Source organism: Haplochromis burtoni, unplaced genomic scaffold, assembly GCF_018398535.1.
Source record: "Haplochromis burtoni strain Fernald_Lab_line unplaced genomic scaffold, NCSU_Asbu1 Contig_30, whole genome shotgun sequence".
NCBI classification, from domain to species: domain Eukaryota; kingdom Metazoa; phylum Chordata; class Actinopteri; order Cichliformes; family Cichlidae; genus Haplochromis; species Haplochromis burtoni.
The window spans coordinates 2927749-2950197 of record NW_024582391.1 but is presented as its reverse complement, the minus strand read 5'-3'; the positions used below and the strand labels follow the sequence as shown (position 1 = coordinate 2950197).

At 40.6% G+C, this 22449-nt stretch overlaps 1 protein-coding gene across 15 annotated transcripts in view; it reads right to left on the bottom strand.

Moving 5' to 3' along the window:
• Positions 1-22449, bottom strand: part of svila (supervillin a) — a 77196-nt gene that overhangs the window by 41575 nt on the left and 13172 nt on the right. For 9 of the 15 annotated variants that reach the window (XM_014332448.2, XM_014332451.2, XM_014332456.2 and 6 more), the window contains exons 1-2: positions 6288-7756; positions 591-654 (exon numbers count right to left, since the gene is read on the bottom strand). In XM_014332448.2, the coding sequence (XP_014187934.1) occupies positions 591-654; positions 6288-6345 (122 nt within the window). In that variant the 5' untranslated portion in view covers positions 6346-7756. Of the gene's footprint in view, positions 1-590; positions 655-6287; positions 7757-22449 lie in introns of those variants that run through there. The other 6 variants (XM_014332449.2, XM_014332458.2, XM_005918469.3 and 3 more) reach the window with 5 other exon arrangements.

Below are 22449 nucleotides of genomic sequence, written 5' to 3'. Positions count from 1 at the left end.
TTGACATATCCGAGCATGGCGTTGGTATGCCCTTTAAAAACAAGAAAAAAGAAAATAAATTCAGCAAAGACCTAAAACAGGACCTGAGCGATGCATCTGGCCCTTCGGTTGATCCACTTCGCTGTTCAGTGAAACCTCAGGCATGGCTGTCAAAAAAACGCTCTTAAGGAAGGGAAACAGGAAGGAAAGGCTGAGGTATGCCAAACTATACAAGGACTGGATTGAAAACCTGCGGCAACTGATAAATACAAATTTGAAATTTTAGGTCAAAATCTTTGTCAGTATGGAAGAAGTACAACAGTATCGATGCAGCTACCTATAAAACTCAGAGTGTGTCATGGTTTGCGGCTGGATTTCAACCAGTGCTTGTTGGACAAAGGAATTTCATCCACCATGAAGTACTAGGTGTTCGATTAGAAATGGCTTCAATGTTCAGCATTACAATGATCCGAAACACATGACATACCTGACACAAACACAAGGAAACACTATCAGTCATGGATTTGAGCTCCCCTGCAGGAGCATGATGCCTGTTTGCTACATTTGTAAGTAGCACCTTTGCTTTTTAAAGGTCTTTTTGCACATCTTACCTCAATGCTCTCTTCTGTAGCAATCTGGGATTGCTTAGTTTAATGGGGTTCTCACTCCCAATTCCTGTGGACAGAAGAAAAGAGTAACATTTATTCATGTTCCACGGTCCATTAATTTCACTTTGAACCCGGGGTTGTGTCTTCAGATGAACAGATGATCAGAGCAGCTTAGGCATGTTAACGTGAAGCAGCTCTCTCTGCAGCTCCTTGGCACAGGACCACTTTAATTAAGAGGCCTTCCACAGAGAAAACGAACAATGTGGGAAACAATCTACCTGTCCCACTGAATCATATCGCACAATAAGTAGTCTATGTTAGTTAACACACACACACACACACACACACACACCATTGTTGCATTTATATTCAGACACACTGTCTCCTTCTTAAGCATCAGTCTATGTGTTGTGCATGAGGTCATACATCAGAGCGTTTGATGGCCTGTGTACAGTGCAGTTTCACCACACATCAAAGTTGCAGTGCAGATGGGATCATTGTCACTGGGTAGCATTTCTACACTGCACCCTCCAGGAATACAGAGAGCACAGATAGTTTCCTCAGCCATCAGAAGCATACTGTATGATAAAACCTAATTACATACACAATCCAACTTTCTACAGTCTGGTGTGTATTAGGAAGAAAAATCAAGTCGGTAAACACGGGAACAATGTGGTATAAACACCTGCCTACAGAGACATACAGCCTCAGTACCCCCCCCATCCCACCAAAATGGGGCATTAGTGGGTATTAAACATCACAACAGTCTCATGAGGAACCCAAGTTGTGCAACACATCCCTGTAGGGAACATCTATGCTTGCTATTTGCTCTAAACCTCAAACGTGCGGTTCTGGCTGCACTTGGACCTCTGAGTAGCCAGAGCTGTGCAATTTCGGGAGAAACATGTGGTCCTACTTCCATCCCCTCCGAGATCACCTCAAGGTCAAATCCCCCCACCCCATTAAACTTGCCCACTGCTCCACCCAAACCCCTAACATCTCCCCAGTGGCTACCCACCCCAAACTAACCCCCGCCCCTCCTTTCCCCATTCCAGATCTGTTAGTCCCTGTTAAAGATGTTTGGGTTGATGCTTTCAATCCCTCCTACTTAAGCAAAACATCATCTGAGACATTTGAGAAGAAAGGAGGCCTATTTGGAGAAGGTGGTGTGCGGGTATGGGTTTAGGAGTAGTTGAGTATTGTTTCAGCTGGATGGAATAGGGCTGTTGAAACACAGTGAGCCTTGAATGATAATCTTATTCAGAGTTGACTGCGTTTTCTTTTGACCAGAGTCCAAAAGATTAAGTCAACATCATTCAAGCAGGTATAAAGTCTCTTTACTGATCACACATAGATGAAGTTTAGATTTTATACAAGCTTAATTGCAACTTAATCTTTGGCAGTAACAGACTTTTGAACATCTAATTTTTGAGACCAGCAAAAGGTTGAGGAAGCTATTATTTCTTGATATTTCTGTGATATCATCTCAGACAGATTAAGGTCAGGACTAGGCCATTTTTTTTCTTAATTTAGTTGTGCTCTTTGGGTCAAAGTGTTTTCATCATTCCATTTTTTCCCCGAGATTCAGATCTAGAACTGATATCCTGGTTTTCTCCTATAAAAAGCTGAATCCATTGCTCCCTCGTGACTACGATGCTCCCTCCACCGTGCTTCACACTTGAAACGGTAAGGCATTCGTGTTCGGTGGTTTTCTCCTTTCAAACAGTATTTTTTTTTTTTAAAAGCTTAGCTATATGTCTAATTCATCTTGTATATGTTTATTTGGTTTGCACCTAGTATTTTTTAAATTACAGTTGTTGAGATTTCCATTAGCAATAGAAAATGAGACAGTCCTGAATTAAGCTTCTCACAGCTTTGAGTTAAAGCTATAAATAAATGCAATAGAGAGTTTTCTACACAATGGAATGACCACTATTGACCAAACGTCAGCTACAAAGCAATACGCGATATTGATGATACACGAAGCAGTATCACTTAACATGTGGATGACTTTACAAATGTAGCCTTCTTTAAACAAGTAGTGTTGAATATTAGACTGCTGTACTGGAGGGCAGCCTTCCAGCTCTGGTCCAGATGCCAAACTAAACATGTGACTGTGTTGGGCTCAACTGTCACAGTTAGGTTCCAAAACTCTTCAATAAGTGAAGGCTATGTTGAGCTCCACAGACCACAGCTAATAGCCATGTTGGAGACAATTGAGGTGAAGTGAAAGACAACATTTATCCAGAGCTAACAATTACAACTCCTCGTAATTTAAGTGAAATCGAAACCTTTGTTACTGGTAAAAAGCCAACGTGTGTCTTATATCCCACTGCTTGTTCAAGAAGCATAAATAAAGAAAGAAAGAGATCATTTACCCTTTCTCCACAACTAATGCCATCTTTATCATAACCATACTAAATTGATACAAATTGTTGGGTCTTTTAATACAGACTACCACGGCCACAGCAACCACAAGATTACTTTAAAAACATCCACAATATTGCATCGCCATTTCATCTTTCTGTACTGTGATACCCACATGGAGCCATGAATGCCAGGTTAAAGGAGGTGAAGTCTGATGAAATCTAAAGATGTCTAATGCTGTTAATTTAATGAGTAAACTGGAAATGCATGAGAATAAAGGAGTTAATTTACTAACATTTGGATAAGAAATAATAATAAAAAAAAAATAATCAGGCTTGTTCGAAGGCATTTTTGAGGCTCAAATGTGGTTTTAGTGCCAGGGCTACAGTTGGGTTATGGTTAGGTATAAGGTAAGGGTTAGACATTAATTTTTCATGGCTAGAGAAAGCATTGCCAATTAGATGTCCTCACTAAGATATGAAAGTGTGTGTGTGTGTGTGTGTGTGTGTGTGTGTGTGTGTGTGTGTTATGAAGCACACCGGTTTCAGTACTAGTCCACCTTACCCCAATTGTTCTTGGCATCATTCATGCTTTTCAGATGTCTATAATGTAAGTGGTCAGTGGATTTAAATGTTTAGGAATAACAAAACTGAAAAATATCTTAATTTCCATTTAAATTATAGTGTGAAACAAAACCAGATGTAAAGTTTAACTAGCTGCTTTTGCAAAAAATAACCCCCGCCTTCTTACCCTTGGGGGCAGCCGTCTTATGCTATTGTGAAGTCTCAGACTTAATTCTTCACAAACCAGACCTGTACTCCTTTTACACCTCATATACTCTATGTGCTGTGGCATGTGGTCCATCAGGAGTGACACCACCCTCCACCACCATCCCCACGGTTCCCAGAAAGGGCCTCAATTCATTCGTCATTCCAGACACAGGCATAAAAACCTCCACAAAGATCACAGATGTCCCACAGCCTTTGATGCTGGCTGTAATCTACAGAAACACTATGGCTGCTATAGCCGCAAGGGAATACGCCAGGAATTCCTCAGCACTGTGCCCCGTGTGTGTCGACGACGCTGTAAAGGCAGCTTGATGCAGATAAAACATGAGGATAAAATCATTTCACGATTCAGTGGAGTGTCATTGAGGTTCTGAAGTGTACAAGCCTTTTATGTGATGGTATCAAAGGTTGTTGTATAACGCTGTCTGTTAACAAAGAAGCTAAGTTAACTTTGGGAAGGCTCTGATAAACTTGACAGTAACATGAGGCTAAAGCTCCATGTCTTAACCCACAATACACCCAGTGTGGCAGCCAAAGAGGCATCAGTGGCTGACCATATGTCTAATTTACGATCCCGGATTAACTTTGATTCCTGGGATTACAGCAGGCCCAAAAGTAACCACCCTTTATCTGAATGAATTACATCACACCTGAAGCGCCTGACATTTAAGTCTCAGCACCCCCCACCAATTTTCCAGTTGCCCACCGATTCTGTGTGCTGGGAGGCTCAAGCTGCAACTAAAGCCTCCACACTAACAGGAGCTTAAGAATTAAGGCATTGAGGGGGAAAAAAAAAAAAAAAAAAAACAGATGGAGAGACAGAAATTAGGTGAGGCCACTGCTACCAAACAGTGTTCTAAGCACAGGGATGCCACAATAAGCCAATTAGGTCTTAAACACGAGTATTAATGGTTATAAAAGCAGTTCAGCTGCAAAGTCTGAATGAAAGCATACTTCTACAACCTAAACTCCTCAAACAAGCTTCAAAGCACATCCTCCTCCGAACAACACAAGACTATTCTGTATGCTCACATAAAAGCCTGACACTGAGGGCCACCTGCTGCAGATTCACATCCATCTTAACACAGACAAGCAGATCTAAACACTCAGGTGTCAGTTAGAAAATATAATGAGATGCATTCAGACAAACACAGGTATCAACTAGTGGCCAATCAGTGGGTGTATAAACAGGGGTGAAGGAAATAATGCAAAAACTGTAACGTAGACCTCAACACTGATAATATTAATCTGTGATGCCACATTGTCTCTAATGCTGAGTACTGACAGGTACAAACATGTCAGTACTTCTCACATGTTTGTACCTGTCAGGACGTCAGCCAGTGCTTCTGATATACACAATATGACATTTATATATTACAAAGACATGAATAATTGGGTCATTTAGAGCACTAAACCAAGCTTTGCGTTCTATTCAAACCTTTCGAATTCAAAATTGTTGATTAATGATTGACAGCACGGTGGCACGGTGGTTAGCACTGTTGCCGCACAGCAAGAAGGTCCTGTTTTAAGGAGGTTGTCGTTTTGAAATGGCGTTTTGCGACGTATTTGCTGGCTTTTCACTGAATGCTGTTCTTGTCCAGTTCACAAATTTCGTCTGAAAGAGCTGACCTTAAACAAGAAACTCAAGTTCTGAAGCAAAAATTTTAACAAAGTTTTTGCCAGCAGTGAAGTTGCAGTGTGCCCTCTGTTGGTCAACCTATGCAATGACCCTTTCATTTTTCAGCTTGTATAAATGACAATACTGACAGATCAGACACTACTAGCTTCTCTGACAATTCGATGTTATAAATGAAGGACACGTGTAGTGAAAACATTTAGTCAAATAAATTGTGTCAAGTACAAAAATATGTTGAAAGTAGATATTTCTGCAACACCCCATGTCTTGCTTAAAAATAGTTACTTTGTCCTGATTACCAGGTTCTACTTTTTCCCTGCACATGGAGACCGTCTTTAACAGCTTACTGAGCTCAGCTATTCACTGCTCTCTTATGACACAGTGCTTAAGTGCTGTGCAACAGATCATATCCATACAGCATCTCTGTGTCTATCTCTCTATATCCATCTCTCTATATTTCTCCATATCCATCTCTGTATCTAGACTGAAAAAAAAGAAGAAAAAAAAAAACCTACTGAATACTCCTAATGACCCAAATGTTCCAAAGTCAGTAAATTTTGTTTAATTCAGTGCAAAACCATATACACCTTCACAACACATCCATAAAACTACTTTTTCAAACGTCCAAGTAGCTATGGAGCCTTGAAATAGCTTCCTACATAAAACAGCCCCCTGCAGTATTAAGAATCCCTCATCTTTACATAGTGTCCTTGGAGGCTACAGCTGCAGTGCAAGGACAGCTGGCTGGAAAGCAGGACAGTGAGCAGAGAGGAAGGGAGTCTGCGGTTTGTTGCCTGCCAACTTCTACGAGCTTAGAGTCCCAACAGCCCAAACCAGAGTAACCTGTCCCCAAGCTCACTGCCTGAGCTACAAAATCTGAGCTGCAGAGCCCTAAGTCACTGCACTTACCTTGGCTGCAGAACTTGACGTGACTCAGGTAATTCGAGATCCATGGATTCCGGTACATTTTGGCAACAGAGTCAGCTGAGAGTTTAAGACAGAAAAGAAGTGAAAGACACGGGAAGACAGAACAGCTGACCGAGAAGTGATGCGACTACAAAAGTACTCCGTCAGTGCTCCGGGACAGGCAGAGAGGGAGGGAGAGGCGAGTCAGGTAGTATTAGAGAGAAGCAGGATAGAGGGAGGGAGGGGGAGAGAGAAAGATGTCCCAGCCGCAGTACCAGCATAAGCAGTGGTGGTCCTGACAGGCAAACAGAGGAGTGCTCAAGCTTTTGCTGCACTACACCTCTTCTCAGATTCACTCCTCTGCTCTGGCTCCTCTCACCAACCAATGTGGACTAACCGGTGCCCGCAATAACAACAACAACCTGCAGGTCTAAAAGCTGCTCAGCATGGGCTAAGCTCATTAGCCAAGGGAGCAAAATTAGGCCCCTTCTCTACTGCAGACTGGAGCAAAGTGTCCTGCATGCTTCAGAGTGAGCCTCAGAGAAGAGAAAGAGAGAGAGAGAGAAAAAAAAACAAACAAAACTGTGCATGCACGAGAGAGAGAGATAGTTATGCGAGTCCCACGAGAGCACTGCCTTCCCTTGGCTCACACACTCGAGTGGGATGCCAAAGAAACCGGTGCAGAGCGTCAGAAAAGGGAGGGAAGAGAAATAGTGCGGGGTCTGGAGAACGAGAGTGGAAATAATGAGGGCAGGAAGAGAAGACGAGAAAGTTCAAATGACCCTCTCAGTCTGATGAGAAATTCCAGTCATCTCTCAGCAGGGACAAAATAAAAGGAACAGCATGGAGCTAGGCAGAAAAAAAAAAGCTGGGAAGGGCAAAGAGAAGGTACGAAAGAAAGAGCGAAACAAAGTCAGGAAAAGAACGAAGGAGCGTGCGAGCTGTAATGGGGGAAACAGAAATGTGTCTGCTCGTGACTAATGTTACCATTACACCAACAGTTTGCTTCTTCCTAGAACAACTAATAAGAGGTGCAAGGGGAAGAGAACTAGGTTGATTTATTGATATCCCCACAATTCTCCTTTTAACACACTAATCAAACGTGTTTGTGTGACTCAAGCCCACATAAACCAATGTTACACAGTGAGTCATGGCATGTAGAAATCCATTCTATTCTATTGTATGAATATGCTTTACGTGATTGCCAAGAACAAGACAAATGTGCTTGCACACTCACACCTCACCTATACGTCAATGTGACAGCGACATGCTTATCACTGTAGTGAGAGGGCACTACAGGGAGGCTGGCACAGTGCCTGATGGTGCCTTTAAGAAGATACTGTGGGGGGAAAAAGTGATGCATCTTATCTTTCTGCAGCACACAGAGAGAAAGCTGTCAGCGCCAAACACACAGCAGTCAACATAAAGCAGATCTTTTGGATGGAACCAGCCACAAATGTCGGTTTCTCAATTCAGTGGCTGAAAGGTGTCGGGGGGGAATAAAAACCACCTTCTTTAAAATATATTCATCTCAATGGAGCTCTTTTAAAACTTCCTGCAAATCTAAACTAGGTTATTGGACTGTATCAAAAGCACAAACATGCATCCATCATAACATTTGTCAAAGAACATAAATCAGCTTTTTTCCACCACCTTGGACTATAAAGGTGTGCTAAGATGTAACAGGACTGTCTGACGATGGTGTGTAAACTGTAGAGGTGGCATGTCTGGATCCCTCTCCAGGATGAGCTCATCTGGCTCAGCGTGTGAGTGGCGCACATGCACACATCCATCACAGAGCTGCCAGTTCACACCGTGGCTGAGTGGGTGGAGGAAGCGCTACCTGCACGCAACGCTCAAAGTGTTACTTTCAATGTCAGTAGTTTCGCAGACTGACAGACACCTGACAACTGATGCAGTGTATTCATAAAATGAATGAGTTTGCATATAAGTGAATTTTACCTAAGGAGATAAAGGAGCTAGAGGACACCGATACTATCAGCCAAAGCTGGCCGTTAGCCGACCTTTAGCTACTGATAATCACAACTGCTGATAAATGGGAATTTCAAAACGCAAGAAACACCCATCGACAATATTATGAGTGTTGCTGTTTAACTAGAGGCCACTCTGCAACTTCCCTGTTCAAGTGAGATTTCAGGTCCTAAGTTTTAATTAACCCTCAGCTTTCTGCCTTTTACATATCAATGGGCCTTTCATGCACTCTCAAAGCTTCGACATGGCATGACCAAAAATACCTACTTTCAGTAACAGGGTATGAAGGCTGGAGATATACTTTAGATAAACTATGCAATGATTCGTGCTGAAAAACAAATTATTTAACCATCAATGGTCTGAGGATGTTTTTTGAAAAGGTTATCAGAAGAATATGTTAACAGAAGCATCGTCTTTTAGTCTCATCCACTCACCGTGGGTCCGCTTACAGCATCAGGCAGTTATCCGTTTCCATCCACCATTCAGCATTTACAAATGCGTGCAACCAAAGCCTGCTTAAATCTGATTAATCACCAATATCACTCAATATTGTCCTTGCCTACAGTCTCTGTATGTTCATACCTGTTTACAGAAGGTCAGAGGGTTTGAATAATTAACCAAAATCCTCTTTAAGCAACTTCTCAATAAATTGTTGAAAACATGCAGAAATTTATTTAATTTGCACTTTTAATTTAAGTCAACCAGCCACTTTAATTATGTGCATTTAGCCATTTGTCTTGCCGTTAATGTCAACATATCAACCCCCCACCCCCCCACCCCACCCCCCAAAAAAGAAAAACAAAAACAAAACCACATACACACCACCCACACATATTTCTAAATGTGTGTGGCAACTGTATTAATGACGAAGGAAAACTTTTACCTCCCATCTGGATGTCTGCCTTGTATGTAATGTTTGATTTTGACTCATCGGCTTTAGGAATGACATCAGTTCAACAAAACCACTAGACTGCTTCTGCCCTGTTATTATCAATCATGAGTCTTCAGTGCCAAGGATGGGCAAGACTTTACAGGTTGCTGCAATGATGCACTGTTCTTGTTTTCTTCGTCTTTGTGGTGGATAATCAGATTTTACTTGGCAGGATTACAGGATGACGCAGTACTGTATAAACAAGCGCACACAGAATAATTTTAAAAGAAAAGGATTTTTAAAAACCATTTCATCAAATATGGGGAATGTGAACAGAGTATTGTTTAAAACTTCAAACAAATCAGCCGACCTAAGCCTGCTACTGATTACCTAATTTAAAAATCAATGTGTTTAAGCTTAATTTCACTGTGTTTACTTCTTTTAAACTCTTTTTAAATCCATGTTATAATGAAACACAGAAAACAATTCCCATTTACTCTCCTTAGAAACTCTGTGGGAGCTTGCGTTTGCTCCTGTAAATGCTCACATGCAGACTATAAACCAGCCTTCAACACGTAAACGAATGGTTGAATGGAGACCATAAACTGGAACAAATGGCAGCGAACATAGAAATTTAAGACATCTTTGCTGTCACACAGAAAAACATTGACGCCCATGATGAGGGTATGTAAATGTCTGACTACAACTGTGTTTCTATTGAACGAGAGCTTTTTGAGGAAACCACTAAAGTATCAAAACTCATCTATTATATGAGAGAAGTGAGAAGTTGTTCTGATGGTCAAAGCTTAGGGATGATGGGTTTATGCCAAAATAAGCATGCATTCTGTGTGAGTGCAAAGCTTTTGGTATGGTCAGAGATTGTGACAGCTCAATACTGACGCTTGGAATGATAGTAAATAATTCACAGTATTTTTTTCTTTAAGGGCAAGTATTAAAATAAGTTGAATTGTCACATGCAGTCATTCTGCTAGTTTGCGTTCAATTAAAGCCTAAGCAATAAAAACTGAAAACAACTAAATTGTCAGCTAATCAATTCATAGCTTAAGCCATGAAAACAAATGAAATGTAACTAGCATGAAAAGAAAAGTAGCTTAACTGTTAAAGTTATGAAAGTAATATTTCAGATGAAGCTGCGTTACCCAAGATACTTTAAATATGTACTACAAACAGTGTCATTTGGTACGTAAGCAGTCAGTTGTTAAAATGCGAGGATGTATGGGTAGGTTAAGGCGTTAAACACTGTGAGAAAGACACTTTACGTTTTTGAAGTTTAGCATGACTGAGAGTGAAGAAGTTTGTGCTTAATATCATAATAGCAGAGACACACCTCACCACTCATCATTCCCCAGATGTTCACATTCAAGGTGGACGTTGTTTCAGTCTGGACAAGCTCACATGTGCAGCCAGTCATGGGGTCATTATTAGATAAACACTTCCAGATAGGACATGTTTGCACTTAGAATGACCCCCTGTGTGGAGAGGCATCACAACGTGTCTGCGAGGAGAGAAGTGCCTAATGGCTGCATCACATTCCCGGTTGGAAAACCTCTCTAAAGACAGAGAATGTGGAGAAAGAGGGAAAAGAGCGAGCTTTTCCAAGGCACTCTCTTTCTCTGGGCTCTTTTGCAGTGCTCCTAGAAATAAAGTCCAGATTTATAGCATCCCCGAGGAAAGATATCCGTTTTGTCTGGCCAGAGAGCAGTGCACGGTTCCAGTGCATGTGGCCATGCTGTCTCTGCAGATACATAACAGAGTTCAAACCCCGGCATCACAGTCATAAATTCCATATAGGGGGGCTGCCGAATGAAAGGTAAAGATATTCATATGCACACGTGAAGGGAGATCGAGGAGGGGAGGCTGAGGATAAAACTCCATTTGCCATGTTGTTAAATGTCTTTTACTGGGCATGATGGGTTTTCAGTATGATGCAAACAGATTCTTCTAGGTGCCCTTTGACCTTCAAATAGTGTGTTAAGACAGAAGGTTTTTGCAACATGTCACTGACAACTTCATCTCAATATAGAGCGATTACTTTAAAAGAGGTTTGGTTCCTCTCCCAGTCTGGATGCTGAATTTATTGGAGGTTTTTGAACTTATGACTACTTTAATTTGGACCATTTTAAATCATCAGACGAACTTCACACTCATGAACTGATGCCAATATCCCCATCTCCATGATCACTAATTTTTTTGTTCTTATAAATGTAACCCCACAGTGATTCTGGGTCTGCTGACCCTTCTTAGAACAGCTCTGTATCTAAAATAAAATGCCAAAACCACCCAAATATGATAAAACAAGGTTTAAAGTCTTCTCTTCAACTAAAACACAGGAGTGCCTAGAAATGTTATATTTTATAATATATATGAAAGACACAGCTGCTGTCCCATCATGGTTTCTGGACTCATTTTGCATCATTAACATTAGCCTCACATCAGTTTTATGGAGAAGTAGGGCTGTGCCATTTCATAGCATCTGCACACATTTCTATGCAATATGAAAATGTCACATTGTTAGGTCATTGCAATGTCTTGCATCCAAGTTCCATAGTATGAGCAATGAGTGTGAGAGCTCCATGCCCCCTCTGTTTATGATTTACTTCCTAAAAAGGGAGGTACTTGAACAACCTTCAACAAGGTATAGTATTTTCAACATATGCAGATATTTAAAAAAATAATAATTGTGATGCAACTTTGAAGCTAGGCTGTCTACCCCATCCAGAAGTGAAAATAGTTAGACCAGATGGTGGTGTACCAATTTATCATCCAATGCTAGCACGCTTAGCAAGTTACATTCATAAATTGTATAGAAGTGACAACTGCTCCCTAAAGGTGGGTGGGTTGTGTGAAATAAAAGGACTGAACTGAAGAACCGTTTCTAAACATTTTTCACCCAATAAAAAAGCCCAACATATGTATTCCTATTAAAAGGGCTAGTGTTAACATAAGTTGGCTAGCTGACTCAAATATGAAACTTTATGGGATGCCTGAGCTCTGAAAAGCCGTTCAGGTCAGATATATCAGACCTCAAACTTCAAAAGACGTTCCTGGACAAGATCTTAAAACTTCGTTATCAACTTGCTTTCTGAACGGTCTTTGAAACTTTACAGTTATACTGAAAATAGATCCTGCAACGCTGACCTTCTCTGGCAATAGTGCTCTATTAACCCCCAGAAAACCCCCCACAAACACCTCAGCATAGCTTTCCCAGAATAACACAGATAAGAGGTCTTAAGCAGACTTCATTGTCTCTGAAGTGCTCCAGCAACTCAACTCTAGGCCCAACACAGAGCTAAAACATGAGCTAACTAATGTTCTAATATTGTATTACTTTTTAAGAGGGACGGAGGTGGAAAATAATTTAATTACCTTAATTTCCCATAAAGCCATTAGAAAAATGTCATCCCTTATTTTTGTTAATCTTGTTTGTTTTTTCCCCTCTGCATTTTGGTTTTTAATTATCTTTGTTTAAACAAACAAACAAACAAATAAATTAATAAATAAAAAGGTGAGTGAAAAAGAAATACTCAGTGCATCATGGGTAGCCCCCAGGAGCCTTAATCCATTGCAGTGTAACTCAGGGAGGTTTTGGGGTCACCTGAACCAGCCCTAACTATAAGCTTTATCAAAGGGGGCCTGAAAGCTGAAGGCTCTGCCTCCCATTGTACTTTTCCATGCCATAGGAATTACATGTACGGCAGCAGTCTGAGAGCAAAGTGCTCTACTGGGGTGATACAGTAAGATAAGATAACGCCTGATTATTTAATACCTTATATGCGAGGGGAAGGATTTTAGATTTAATTCTGATTTTTAACAAGGAGCCAATGTAGAGAAGCCAGTATAGAAATATGAAAATATGCTCTGTCTTTCTGCCGATACCAAACGCAGATCCAATACCTGCAAATAAATGTGAGCTTATCTGAAGTCTACTTTGAATAAATTATCCAGAAAATAACATAACTCAAAAAAAGAACCTCAACAAATTTTGATGAATTATTTCCTCCCGTGATTAAGTACCTAAAATATTAACAGTCAGTGGACAACACGCTTTCCATACCTGTAACTGCAATTAGGATTAATATGTAATTATATAAGCCATCTGCTCCTCAATGATTATGTGACCCACGAGGCATGTGATGCACCTGCAAAGCTGAAACAAGTCTAAACTACCCGATTCCAACTGAGCCCTGGGGAAACATCTATACCCAAGTCAGCGTGCGTACACGCATACACACATACACGCGTCCGCACACACAGCTTTGAGCGCTTAAATAAACACGTGTGTGCTTTAGAGTGATAAACACTGCACATCTGGTGAGAGGAGAGAGCGCTACAGAATCAAGATTCTTTATCAACTCTGCTTGCCAGAGAATTTGTTTCCACCCTCAAGCGCCACGGACACCTTCCCAGGAACTGTCATCCTGGAGGATGGGAACGCTTAAGGGTATGGATAGAGATACTGGAGGAAAGCTCATGTCTCGACCCAGAGTGAGGCGAGCCAGCAGAGTGGAGGCTGCCACTGGTAAAGGGAACCAAATGTAGCTACAATGATCAGTGCCTGGCAAGATGCAATTATTTCCAGAGTTAAGAGCTGGGAACTCAGTGAACTATGGGCTTGGTAGTCCAGCTCTGCTATGTCCGAATAAACATTATCAATGGCACAGGTACTCAGCTAAGAACACTGAAATATCTAAATAAACTCAACTATTTTGCTAAATAGTCTCTCCTAACAGTGATCGTCATGTCTTGGCCAGCAAAAGCAGACGTGGCAAGTCAGCCCCCGTGTTTGACTTCTACATGGTGATTAAAAAAAAGAACAACGCTTTACCTTGAAAGCATTTCAAGCACGGATGCAAAGTCCCAACTTTTCCAGATTCCTTAAGACTGGCAGATACATGAAGCATAAAGGTATCTGCCAATACCAAGTGCAGATCCAATAGTAGGGTTACATTCATTTCTATATCTCTGAGGAAGAGAATTGATCTAACTTTTTATAACAGAATGTAAAAAATAAATACATCGAAAAAATATATACTATTACTGGAATTTATTAGAAAATGTTAGAGAGTAACAGGGTTAAGTTAAAGTTAAATGAAGACATTTAAAAAAAAACAAAAAAAAAAAAACGTGTCCAAGGTTTTCATCAACTTGCTTGACAAAAGTTTGCAGTCCAGTTAAAAACTATTGCAAACATTCAAAGAAAAGTTATTGCACATGTCAAATATTTCCGCTGGCCCTTTGCTACAAACTTCCTGCATTCCTCCATTATGTGTTAGCTTCCCTGCTAGCAACCTGCACACTTTTGGAGTAAACAGAAAATATAATTAACAGAGTCCAAGCCCCACTGACTGGCTCAATCAGTGGGCTCACTGATCCAATCCAGGATCGCAAAGATATCGGATCAATCCGTCCCTAGTTTACAGAACATAGGGAATTATGTCTTCTCTTAGTGTCAAACCTGATGATTCCAGTTTTTCAACATTCACATCAGTTTAAGAGGAGTTCTTGAGCTTCATTAACATATAGACTTGTGGATAGACTGTCAATACAGTGCTGGCAGTACATTCTCATAGAGTTAGTTCACCCTCACTTTACATCAGCTACATCTCATCTACTACATCCAACACCACAGCTCAATGCTGCAGCTAACACTTAATGTTTCAAGATAATCCAGGCAGACTTCATGCAAGAAAACTAGCCAAAATGGGACATGGATTCAATGACACAATCTGATTTGAATATTTGAACCACACACGACTGTAACAAAAAATCACAAATGACTATGCTTTCAGCTGGAGAACAAATCCAAAACCAAAATTTGAGGTCAGTGCCAAGGACAAATACTTTACCTCCTACATGCTATTACTTGCGCTCCATAAATCACCATTCATAAGATATCAGACCCAGAGCTTGTGGTTTTAAAATAAAAGAAAAGCTGTCATGTAGGAGTAAAAATGAACAAGAGTCACCACAAGGGATCACAAAGACTAATAAGCGTCCTGCAAGACTCTGGCTGCTACATAAAGAATGGTGTATATGCATCTAAGTGGCTTCACGGCAAAAAAAACCCAAAAAAACAACAACAAGCTTTCAGCACCACAAAACTTTCTAATCTCTCCAAATTATGCATATTGTCCTTAGTATGTTTTTTTTTTAAGTTCTCTCTTTCTGAAGTATCTGTGGCTCGTTGAATTTTCTATGTACTTCCTTACAAAAAGTCCAGGATTCCAGAACCTTGTGAGATGTTACAGAGACATGGTTAAAAAAAATGCAAGCATAAACACAAATCCAGAGGACTTTCTCCAAATGACTGTACCAAATGTCAATCCTTTGTACCATAGACAATATACAAACATGGACTAAGCTCGTGGTTCCATAAAGTGAAGCCAGTGCCGAAGTGCCTTCAATAAGCATTCTTATAAAGACCAGTAGGGGGCGACTGCTTTGGTTACAAAAATAATTGTACAGTCTGTGGATCCCTCACTCTGTGAGCCCAGCAAACACTTCCCTGATGATTTTATGGGCTCAATCATACTGAAGGAAGGTCAGTTAGTAAATTTTGGTCAGGAGGATTAACGCCCGGTAAGTCTTCACTAACCAACTGGTGCTAAGCCCATCCTTTAGATGCAATCTATGCATTTTGATTATCCAGTGTTTGACTAAAACGTTAAAAAGGTAGAGATACTTTTTGTGCTGTGCCAACACAGCTTTGTTACATGGACACATTAGCACAGTGCTAATTCAGTGTTTAAAAAGTTTTTAAAGTCACAGAAAGATCGGAAGGAGCTATAAACAAACCACAGGAAGCCAGTGTACTCCTAGTGGCATTTTACACAATTTTATCATCACTTTCCTTAAAAATATTCAATGGCTAACCAGACAATGGAAAGGTAAAGCTATGACCTGTGAAGCCAAGTGTCATGCTGATCCAGTGATTTGACAAAGGCAAAGTATGTCAAACGAAGGAACCTTACAAGGTTGAAGGCTGATCTGTAATGACAGAACAGTAAACAAAACAAAGCTTAAGCTATTCTAAGTACTATTTAATACATCAGTCCTGTGGTTTAGTGAACCCCGGCTAATGACAAGAGGATGTCCAGGCTAAAATAAAGCTGTGAACAACACTAACCCTTCATAAAGGCTCGTCCTGTTCCTTAAATAAAGGTCCAAGTCAAATTTATCATGTCCTCTGATAGAACAGCACAGGACCTAACTATCCATCCTGACAGATAAACCAGCCATCAGATCCTGAACTCAAGTCGCTGGAAGGAAATGATAGACAATCACACTGCCTCAAGTTCTCCAGATGAGAGAAGACATACATTAATACTCTCCCTCACACACATACGCACGCACACACCCTGGATTAGGTGCTTTGGATCTCAGCCAGTGAAATCATAGAAAGTCTGACATCACGACAAACAGCTGAGAAAAGTAAATGACAGTCAACCACTGACAATGTGTAACCAAAGACGGTCACAACGTCACCGCTCTGCTTTCCCTTCTTCCTCAAAGTCGGAAACCAGATCAGACCTCAGCCAATTAAGTGACTGTGAACCAGGGCTCGTGTATTTTTGGAGCAGAGGTAAAAATAACTCCCTTTGCTCTGGGTTTTCTGACTAAATGATGTATACAGGAGTGTTTGTATATGAAGCCTGAATATTTCATTCCAAATAGTTTGGGTGTTTTCTTTATTTTGTTTTGTTTTTTTCCTCCATGAATATTATTTTTAAGAAAGACTTCCTCACACACACCACCTGCAGGCAGTTTGACTGTAGCTGGCTCAAGAACACTGCTAAAGCTCGTCATGAGTAATAATTAAAGATGGGGTTTGTATAAACGGAAAAGCTTGTGTAAAATGTTTTGTGTGTGTTGCCCTGTTAGGCAGGGCTCTATTTCTGTCTGTGTGTCCTGACGGAGCGAGAGCAGGTGCAGCACAATGAGCAACTGTAGTCTCCCCAACCAGTCACTCACCACTGAATGAATCACACATGGAGGAGCTCACCAGCCCCCCAGATTCCAAATCTCACTCAGGCCATTAGTTTGCTTGAAACGTACACAGATAAAACAAATCACTGAATAACTCCCACCCGACATATTTTCTACAAAAATCATAGATAAAATATGCAACAAGTCGCTGTTAAAAGAAGGCATGTATAGACTGGTGCAATTTAAAGCTGTTAAAGTTCAAATACACATAAACACTCAAATACACCGGCTTATTATTAAAGCCTCTGTATTATAATCTAAACTGTATTTCAACGACACCACTTAAAAATGACATTTTAGAACAGCAAATCTGAAAAATTATGGTGTTGATAGGAAACAATCTCAAAATCATCTAATATTTGGCTGCATTATTAAAATCATTTAAAAAAAAAAAAAGTAACTTAAGCACATTATTTCACTAGCCGTAGAGAACATACCTTGATAATGTAGGTAATCAAAGAGTCAATGATCCTTAGTAAGTGTTTCTGGTGGATACAGAAGTCTTTCCAGGATATTGGGGTCTAACAGTTCTAAGCCTTGTGGAAGGTCAGCGCTCTGGAGGCTTGTGGGATAGGACTACTGGGGCATAAAGATAGACTGACAGGCCCAGATACCCCCACCCACCTTCTATCTACAAGCCTCCTTTAGGGACGCATGTGCAGTGGCCAGATCTACAGCAGGCGTGAACTCGAGAGGTGGGTAGGTGGGTGACAAATTTAGAACGGTGCTTTCCCAGTCCAACAGCGGCAGGCCAGATCAATCAAATGATGAAAATCACAAGTACTAGTCATGAGGCCAATTAAACCGAGGACAGTGGGAAGTCAAATCAAAGGAAAACGCTGCACTCAAAAACTGTAATTGAAATTTGCATTTATAAACTTGGGATGAATTTAGGAACTTAAAGAAAGCTCATAGTTGTAGTAAGGCCTGATTTGACCATCCCAAACCTGAATTCCCTTCTTTTTAAAAAAACCTAAGCAAAAAGGTTATGGACTGCTGTCATGACACTCCTCTAAAATTTATTGATAAAATTTTGAATTCATTGCTCACTGTGAAAACAAAGCAGCTGCTTTATAAACTTTATAAATAAAAGACCATTTACCATTTTAGAGTTACTGAGTGTGCTTTGCAGTTTATCTTTGCTTCTATTAAACTTCTTTAAGGTCAGATGCAATCTTTGCAGGAACTGAATTCAATCTGTTCCCTTTGAATAATGTGGTTCATGCATGGTTCACAACAACCAGTCTGTCTTCAGAAGAACAGATTTAGAGTCTTTATGAGAAAGGGCATCTTTACAACCCTCATCACTTTAACTGGAACATCCAAATCCAAGTAGTTCTTGGAGAAATTGTAAGCGCGTATTCTTTTGAGCGTAAAGAGAAGGAAAAAAGATTAATGCAGTAAGTGCTCACACACACTATATTTTCTTATGGTAACTAAGATAAGACCTGTTTTAAAAAATAAATAAAAACCTGACAGAAAATCTGGAGTTATTAGCCAAATTAGTTTGTGACTTTGATAAACATCAGTTATCTATGCAGGAATTTGCTGATTCCAAAACATTCCCACTTAATAGTACTATTAATAATAGTTAATAGTACCACTCCTCTTACAGACAGTATAGTGCTGCAGAGGTCAAGAAAACTGTATGGAATAGTTGGGAGTTGTTCTTCCTTGCTTGCGCCTTGGACATAAAATTAACTTGCTTTTAATGGAAAGTGTCTAAAAATAAACTCATTGGCAAAACTGGTTTAAGAACTTTGACATTGAGGTTCTGACAGCACTCAATCTCCCTAAAATAGACCTCTGCTGGTCTCTTGGATCAATTTCAGCTGTCAGGCCAGTAATCCTTCCAGTGTACACAAACTAAACAGACAAATGCATTTGCATTCTGTCTGTCTCGCACAAAAAGCTCAGGTCATTTTACTGGTCTCCAAACACATAAACTATGGACTTAGTAATGAGCTTAGGTCTGTAAACAGTCTGTTCAAGACGCAGAGAAAACTTCATCTTTCTATTACACCTTCCTTTCAGTCTTTCCACTCTTTGGACAGACTTAGAGGAAGGAAGGAACTCAAAGACTCAAAGATAAGGGTGGGGGCTCTGCAACGCACAACGTGACAGGCAGCCTCAGAGAAAACGTTACATGTCTTTTGTTTTTTTTAATAAAAATAATAACAACAACAACAACAACAACAACAACAACAACAACTATTATTATACATATTTTGGAGTACAGAATCAGAGACAAATACTTCCACTGTGGTTTGAAGCTTTACAGCAAACAGCACCATCTAGTGCTGGTCATGCAGCATAACCACAGTATAAATACAGGCCTCAGTAGCTTTCTAATTCCTGACATCACCTCATTCTCCAGAATTTCTGGCTTGTTTATGGCTGTGTGAAAAGGTAAACCGTAAAAGTAATTCAAAGTTTTTTCAGCTGGTATAAAAAGCAGCTGTGGGCACAGGGCCAAGCTTTGAGCTTCTGTAGTATTGTGCTCTGAGCTTTGAGAGCGATGGGGTTCAGCTGCTCCAGAGCTAATTAGCAGAGCAAAGCAGTTGGAGAAACATTAGCTCTTCCAAAGCCAGCAGAGAACTGTGGGAGCAAATGTGATTTCAATTTAGCCCCTTGTTAAGTCAGAACTGAATGCTGATTGCAAACATGCCCCGACCACACTGCACTGTCAGCAAAACAGAAAAATCAGGGCAAAAAGCACTCCACTCCTGTTTTTCCATAAACAGTTGCAAACAGACCACAACAATGCCCCAGGCTGCAGAAAAACTGGAACTATGAGTACTATTAAACCTGCTCCCCTCATTGGCTAATGTCCTTTGATGAGGATCAGCCATGCAGGCAGTCTGAGCATACTCAGCAGCTCCTGTTTTAAAGGAAGATTCTGGAATCAGCACAATCAAATCCAAGACCATGATTCTCAGCTGGAAGAGGGTAGAGTGTCTACTCTGGGTCAAAGACAAGTTACTGTCCTACATGAGGGACTTTAGGTGTCTTGGGGTCTTGTCCACAAGTCTGCAAGACTGACAGATGGGGGCAGCTGAACAGATCTGTTGTGGTGAAAAGAGCTGAGTATAAAAGAAATTAACATTCCTACTCTCACCTATGGTCCCGAGCTATGGATAGTGACCAAAAGAATGAGGTTGCGGATACAAGCAGCGGAAAGGAGTCTCCTTCCAAGAGTGGCTGGGCTCTGCCTTACAGATAGAAGCTCAGTCATTCAAGGGGACTTTAAGCACAGTAGCTCCTCCACATTGAAAGGAGCCAGTTGAAGTGGTTTGGGCATCAAGCCTTCTGGACGCCTTTTAGGTGAGGTATTGTGGGCATGTCCTACCATGTTACAACTGTAGAAATAAGATGTTTCGTGTTGTTGCCAGTTGAATTTCTCAGTTGCTCCTGTTACCCTTGTTGTTAAGAGCAAAGCTCTGACCCATGCCAGGCTCAAGAAATATCCTGTCTCAATGTGATGCTGAAAAACAAATTCTCTAATGCATTCATTACTTCTATATTACATTGATGAAGGGCATTTCTTCTTGTCATAGATCATTTTGCAGAATCCCTGTACCAGGTTTTATGCACAAAACCAAAGCATTAAGCAAAAATATGTGTTTAAATAAACCTGGATGATCGTTTAAAACTTTAGGAGAAGAGTTGCATGGAGATAACATGTAAACAGTCACAAGAATAGAATAGAATAGAATAGAATTCAACTTTATTGTCATTGCACATGCACAGGTACAGGGCAACGAAACTGCAAATAAATAAAGTAACTAAAGAATCAACTGTTTTCCATGGCTGAATATCATTCAGACTTTAAGGAAAGAAAAGTCACTGTCTCACTTTTGTAATGAGCAAATATAACAAGTCAATAAAATGAGAACAACCAGCAAAAGCTGGATCGCCCAAATGTTTGCTAATTTTCCAGAAAAGTGACAAGTTTCAAAATCTATTTTAACCTAGACGTCTAGCTTTTAAATACATAATATCCAGTGAATTCATCTAAAACATTAACTGAATAAAAAGTACACCAAATATTTTGCAACCAAATGCTCCGTCTACAAAAATTAAGTGGGTGGACATGTACTATTCACATGTTCAGTAACACGGCAAAACTTCAAACCTCACCTCGATTTTGCTGCTTGTTTATGCCCATCAGAGCCCAGCTTGAACCTTCATTCAACACAGCTCTGTTCTCTCAAACTACACAGTAAGCATCCAGATGAGTCGGCACACTCAAAGTTTCTTTCTCTTGTTAAACAGTTCACAGTCTCTACTTTCAGCTTCTAGTGCAATGTGCATTAGGTCCAGACCTTCCATGAGCACCTTATACTGCAGCACAAGATTTCAAGGTGTCACTAAGTGGCCATAAATAGCCAGTCAAAGAGCTGATAAGAGCTTCAAAGAGGGCAGATAAAGGAGTTAGAGGGTCAAACAAAAAGGAAAAAAGTGGGGGTAAAAAAAGATGTGTCTGATTAAAAGTTAAAATTGCAAAGAAAAGCAAAGAGATGACCATAAAAAGATGCATTTTTCCCCCGAAGCTGTATTTACACAGCAGACATCTTATCTTGACAGCACCGTCGATGACAGTTCCAGGCCCTCTGCTCCCTCTGTGTCTATCAGCTGTACTCCAGTCTTCTCTCTCGCCTTCATCATCCTACACTGCCACTGACCTACATGTCTACTTGGCAGCAGCAGAAATGACATTACACTAACCAGACCCCTCTTTCACCAAAGCCTGCCGCTTGGGCCCCCAGTTAGACCAACGGGCTTTCAAAGGACATTAATGGGCGGATATGTCCAACACAAGAGCAATCATACAGCTCAAATGGGACAAAAATGAAGAAAAAAAAAAAGCAGCTATAACAAGTAAATGATTGGCCAGAGCATGATGAGTGGGCTGTACCTTTCATAGCTCCCCTGCTTCCAGTTTTTCCTTCATGAACAGATTGTCTCCAGGAAAAATATCCAGTCAGAAGAAAACGAAAGAAGCAGGACAGTGTCAGACTGTCAGAAGGTTAGGACTGGACGGACTAGTGTGGAATCAAATGGTGGCTCACCAGTAACCACAGCTTACAAATCAAAACAGGGTGGGTTTTTGGCGGTGACGAGTGCTGACCTGCTTAGGCAGCAACAGTTAGCAAATAAGTGAGACTTCTGGGAAGGGATCACTATGAAACCAGTCAGGGGAAGTACAACCAGGAGTGTGTGCCTGACATCATGCTGGTGATAACAGAAATGGGAATCTGTCCTAATCAGCTCCAACAAAGAACGAGAATTAAA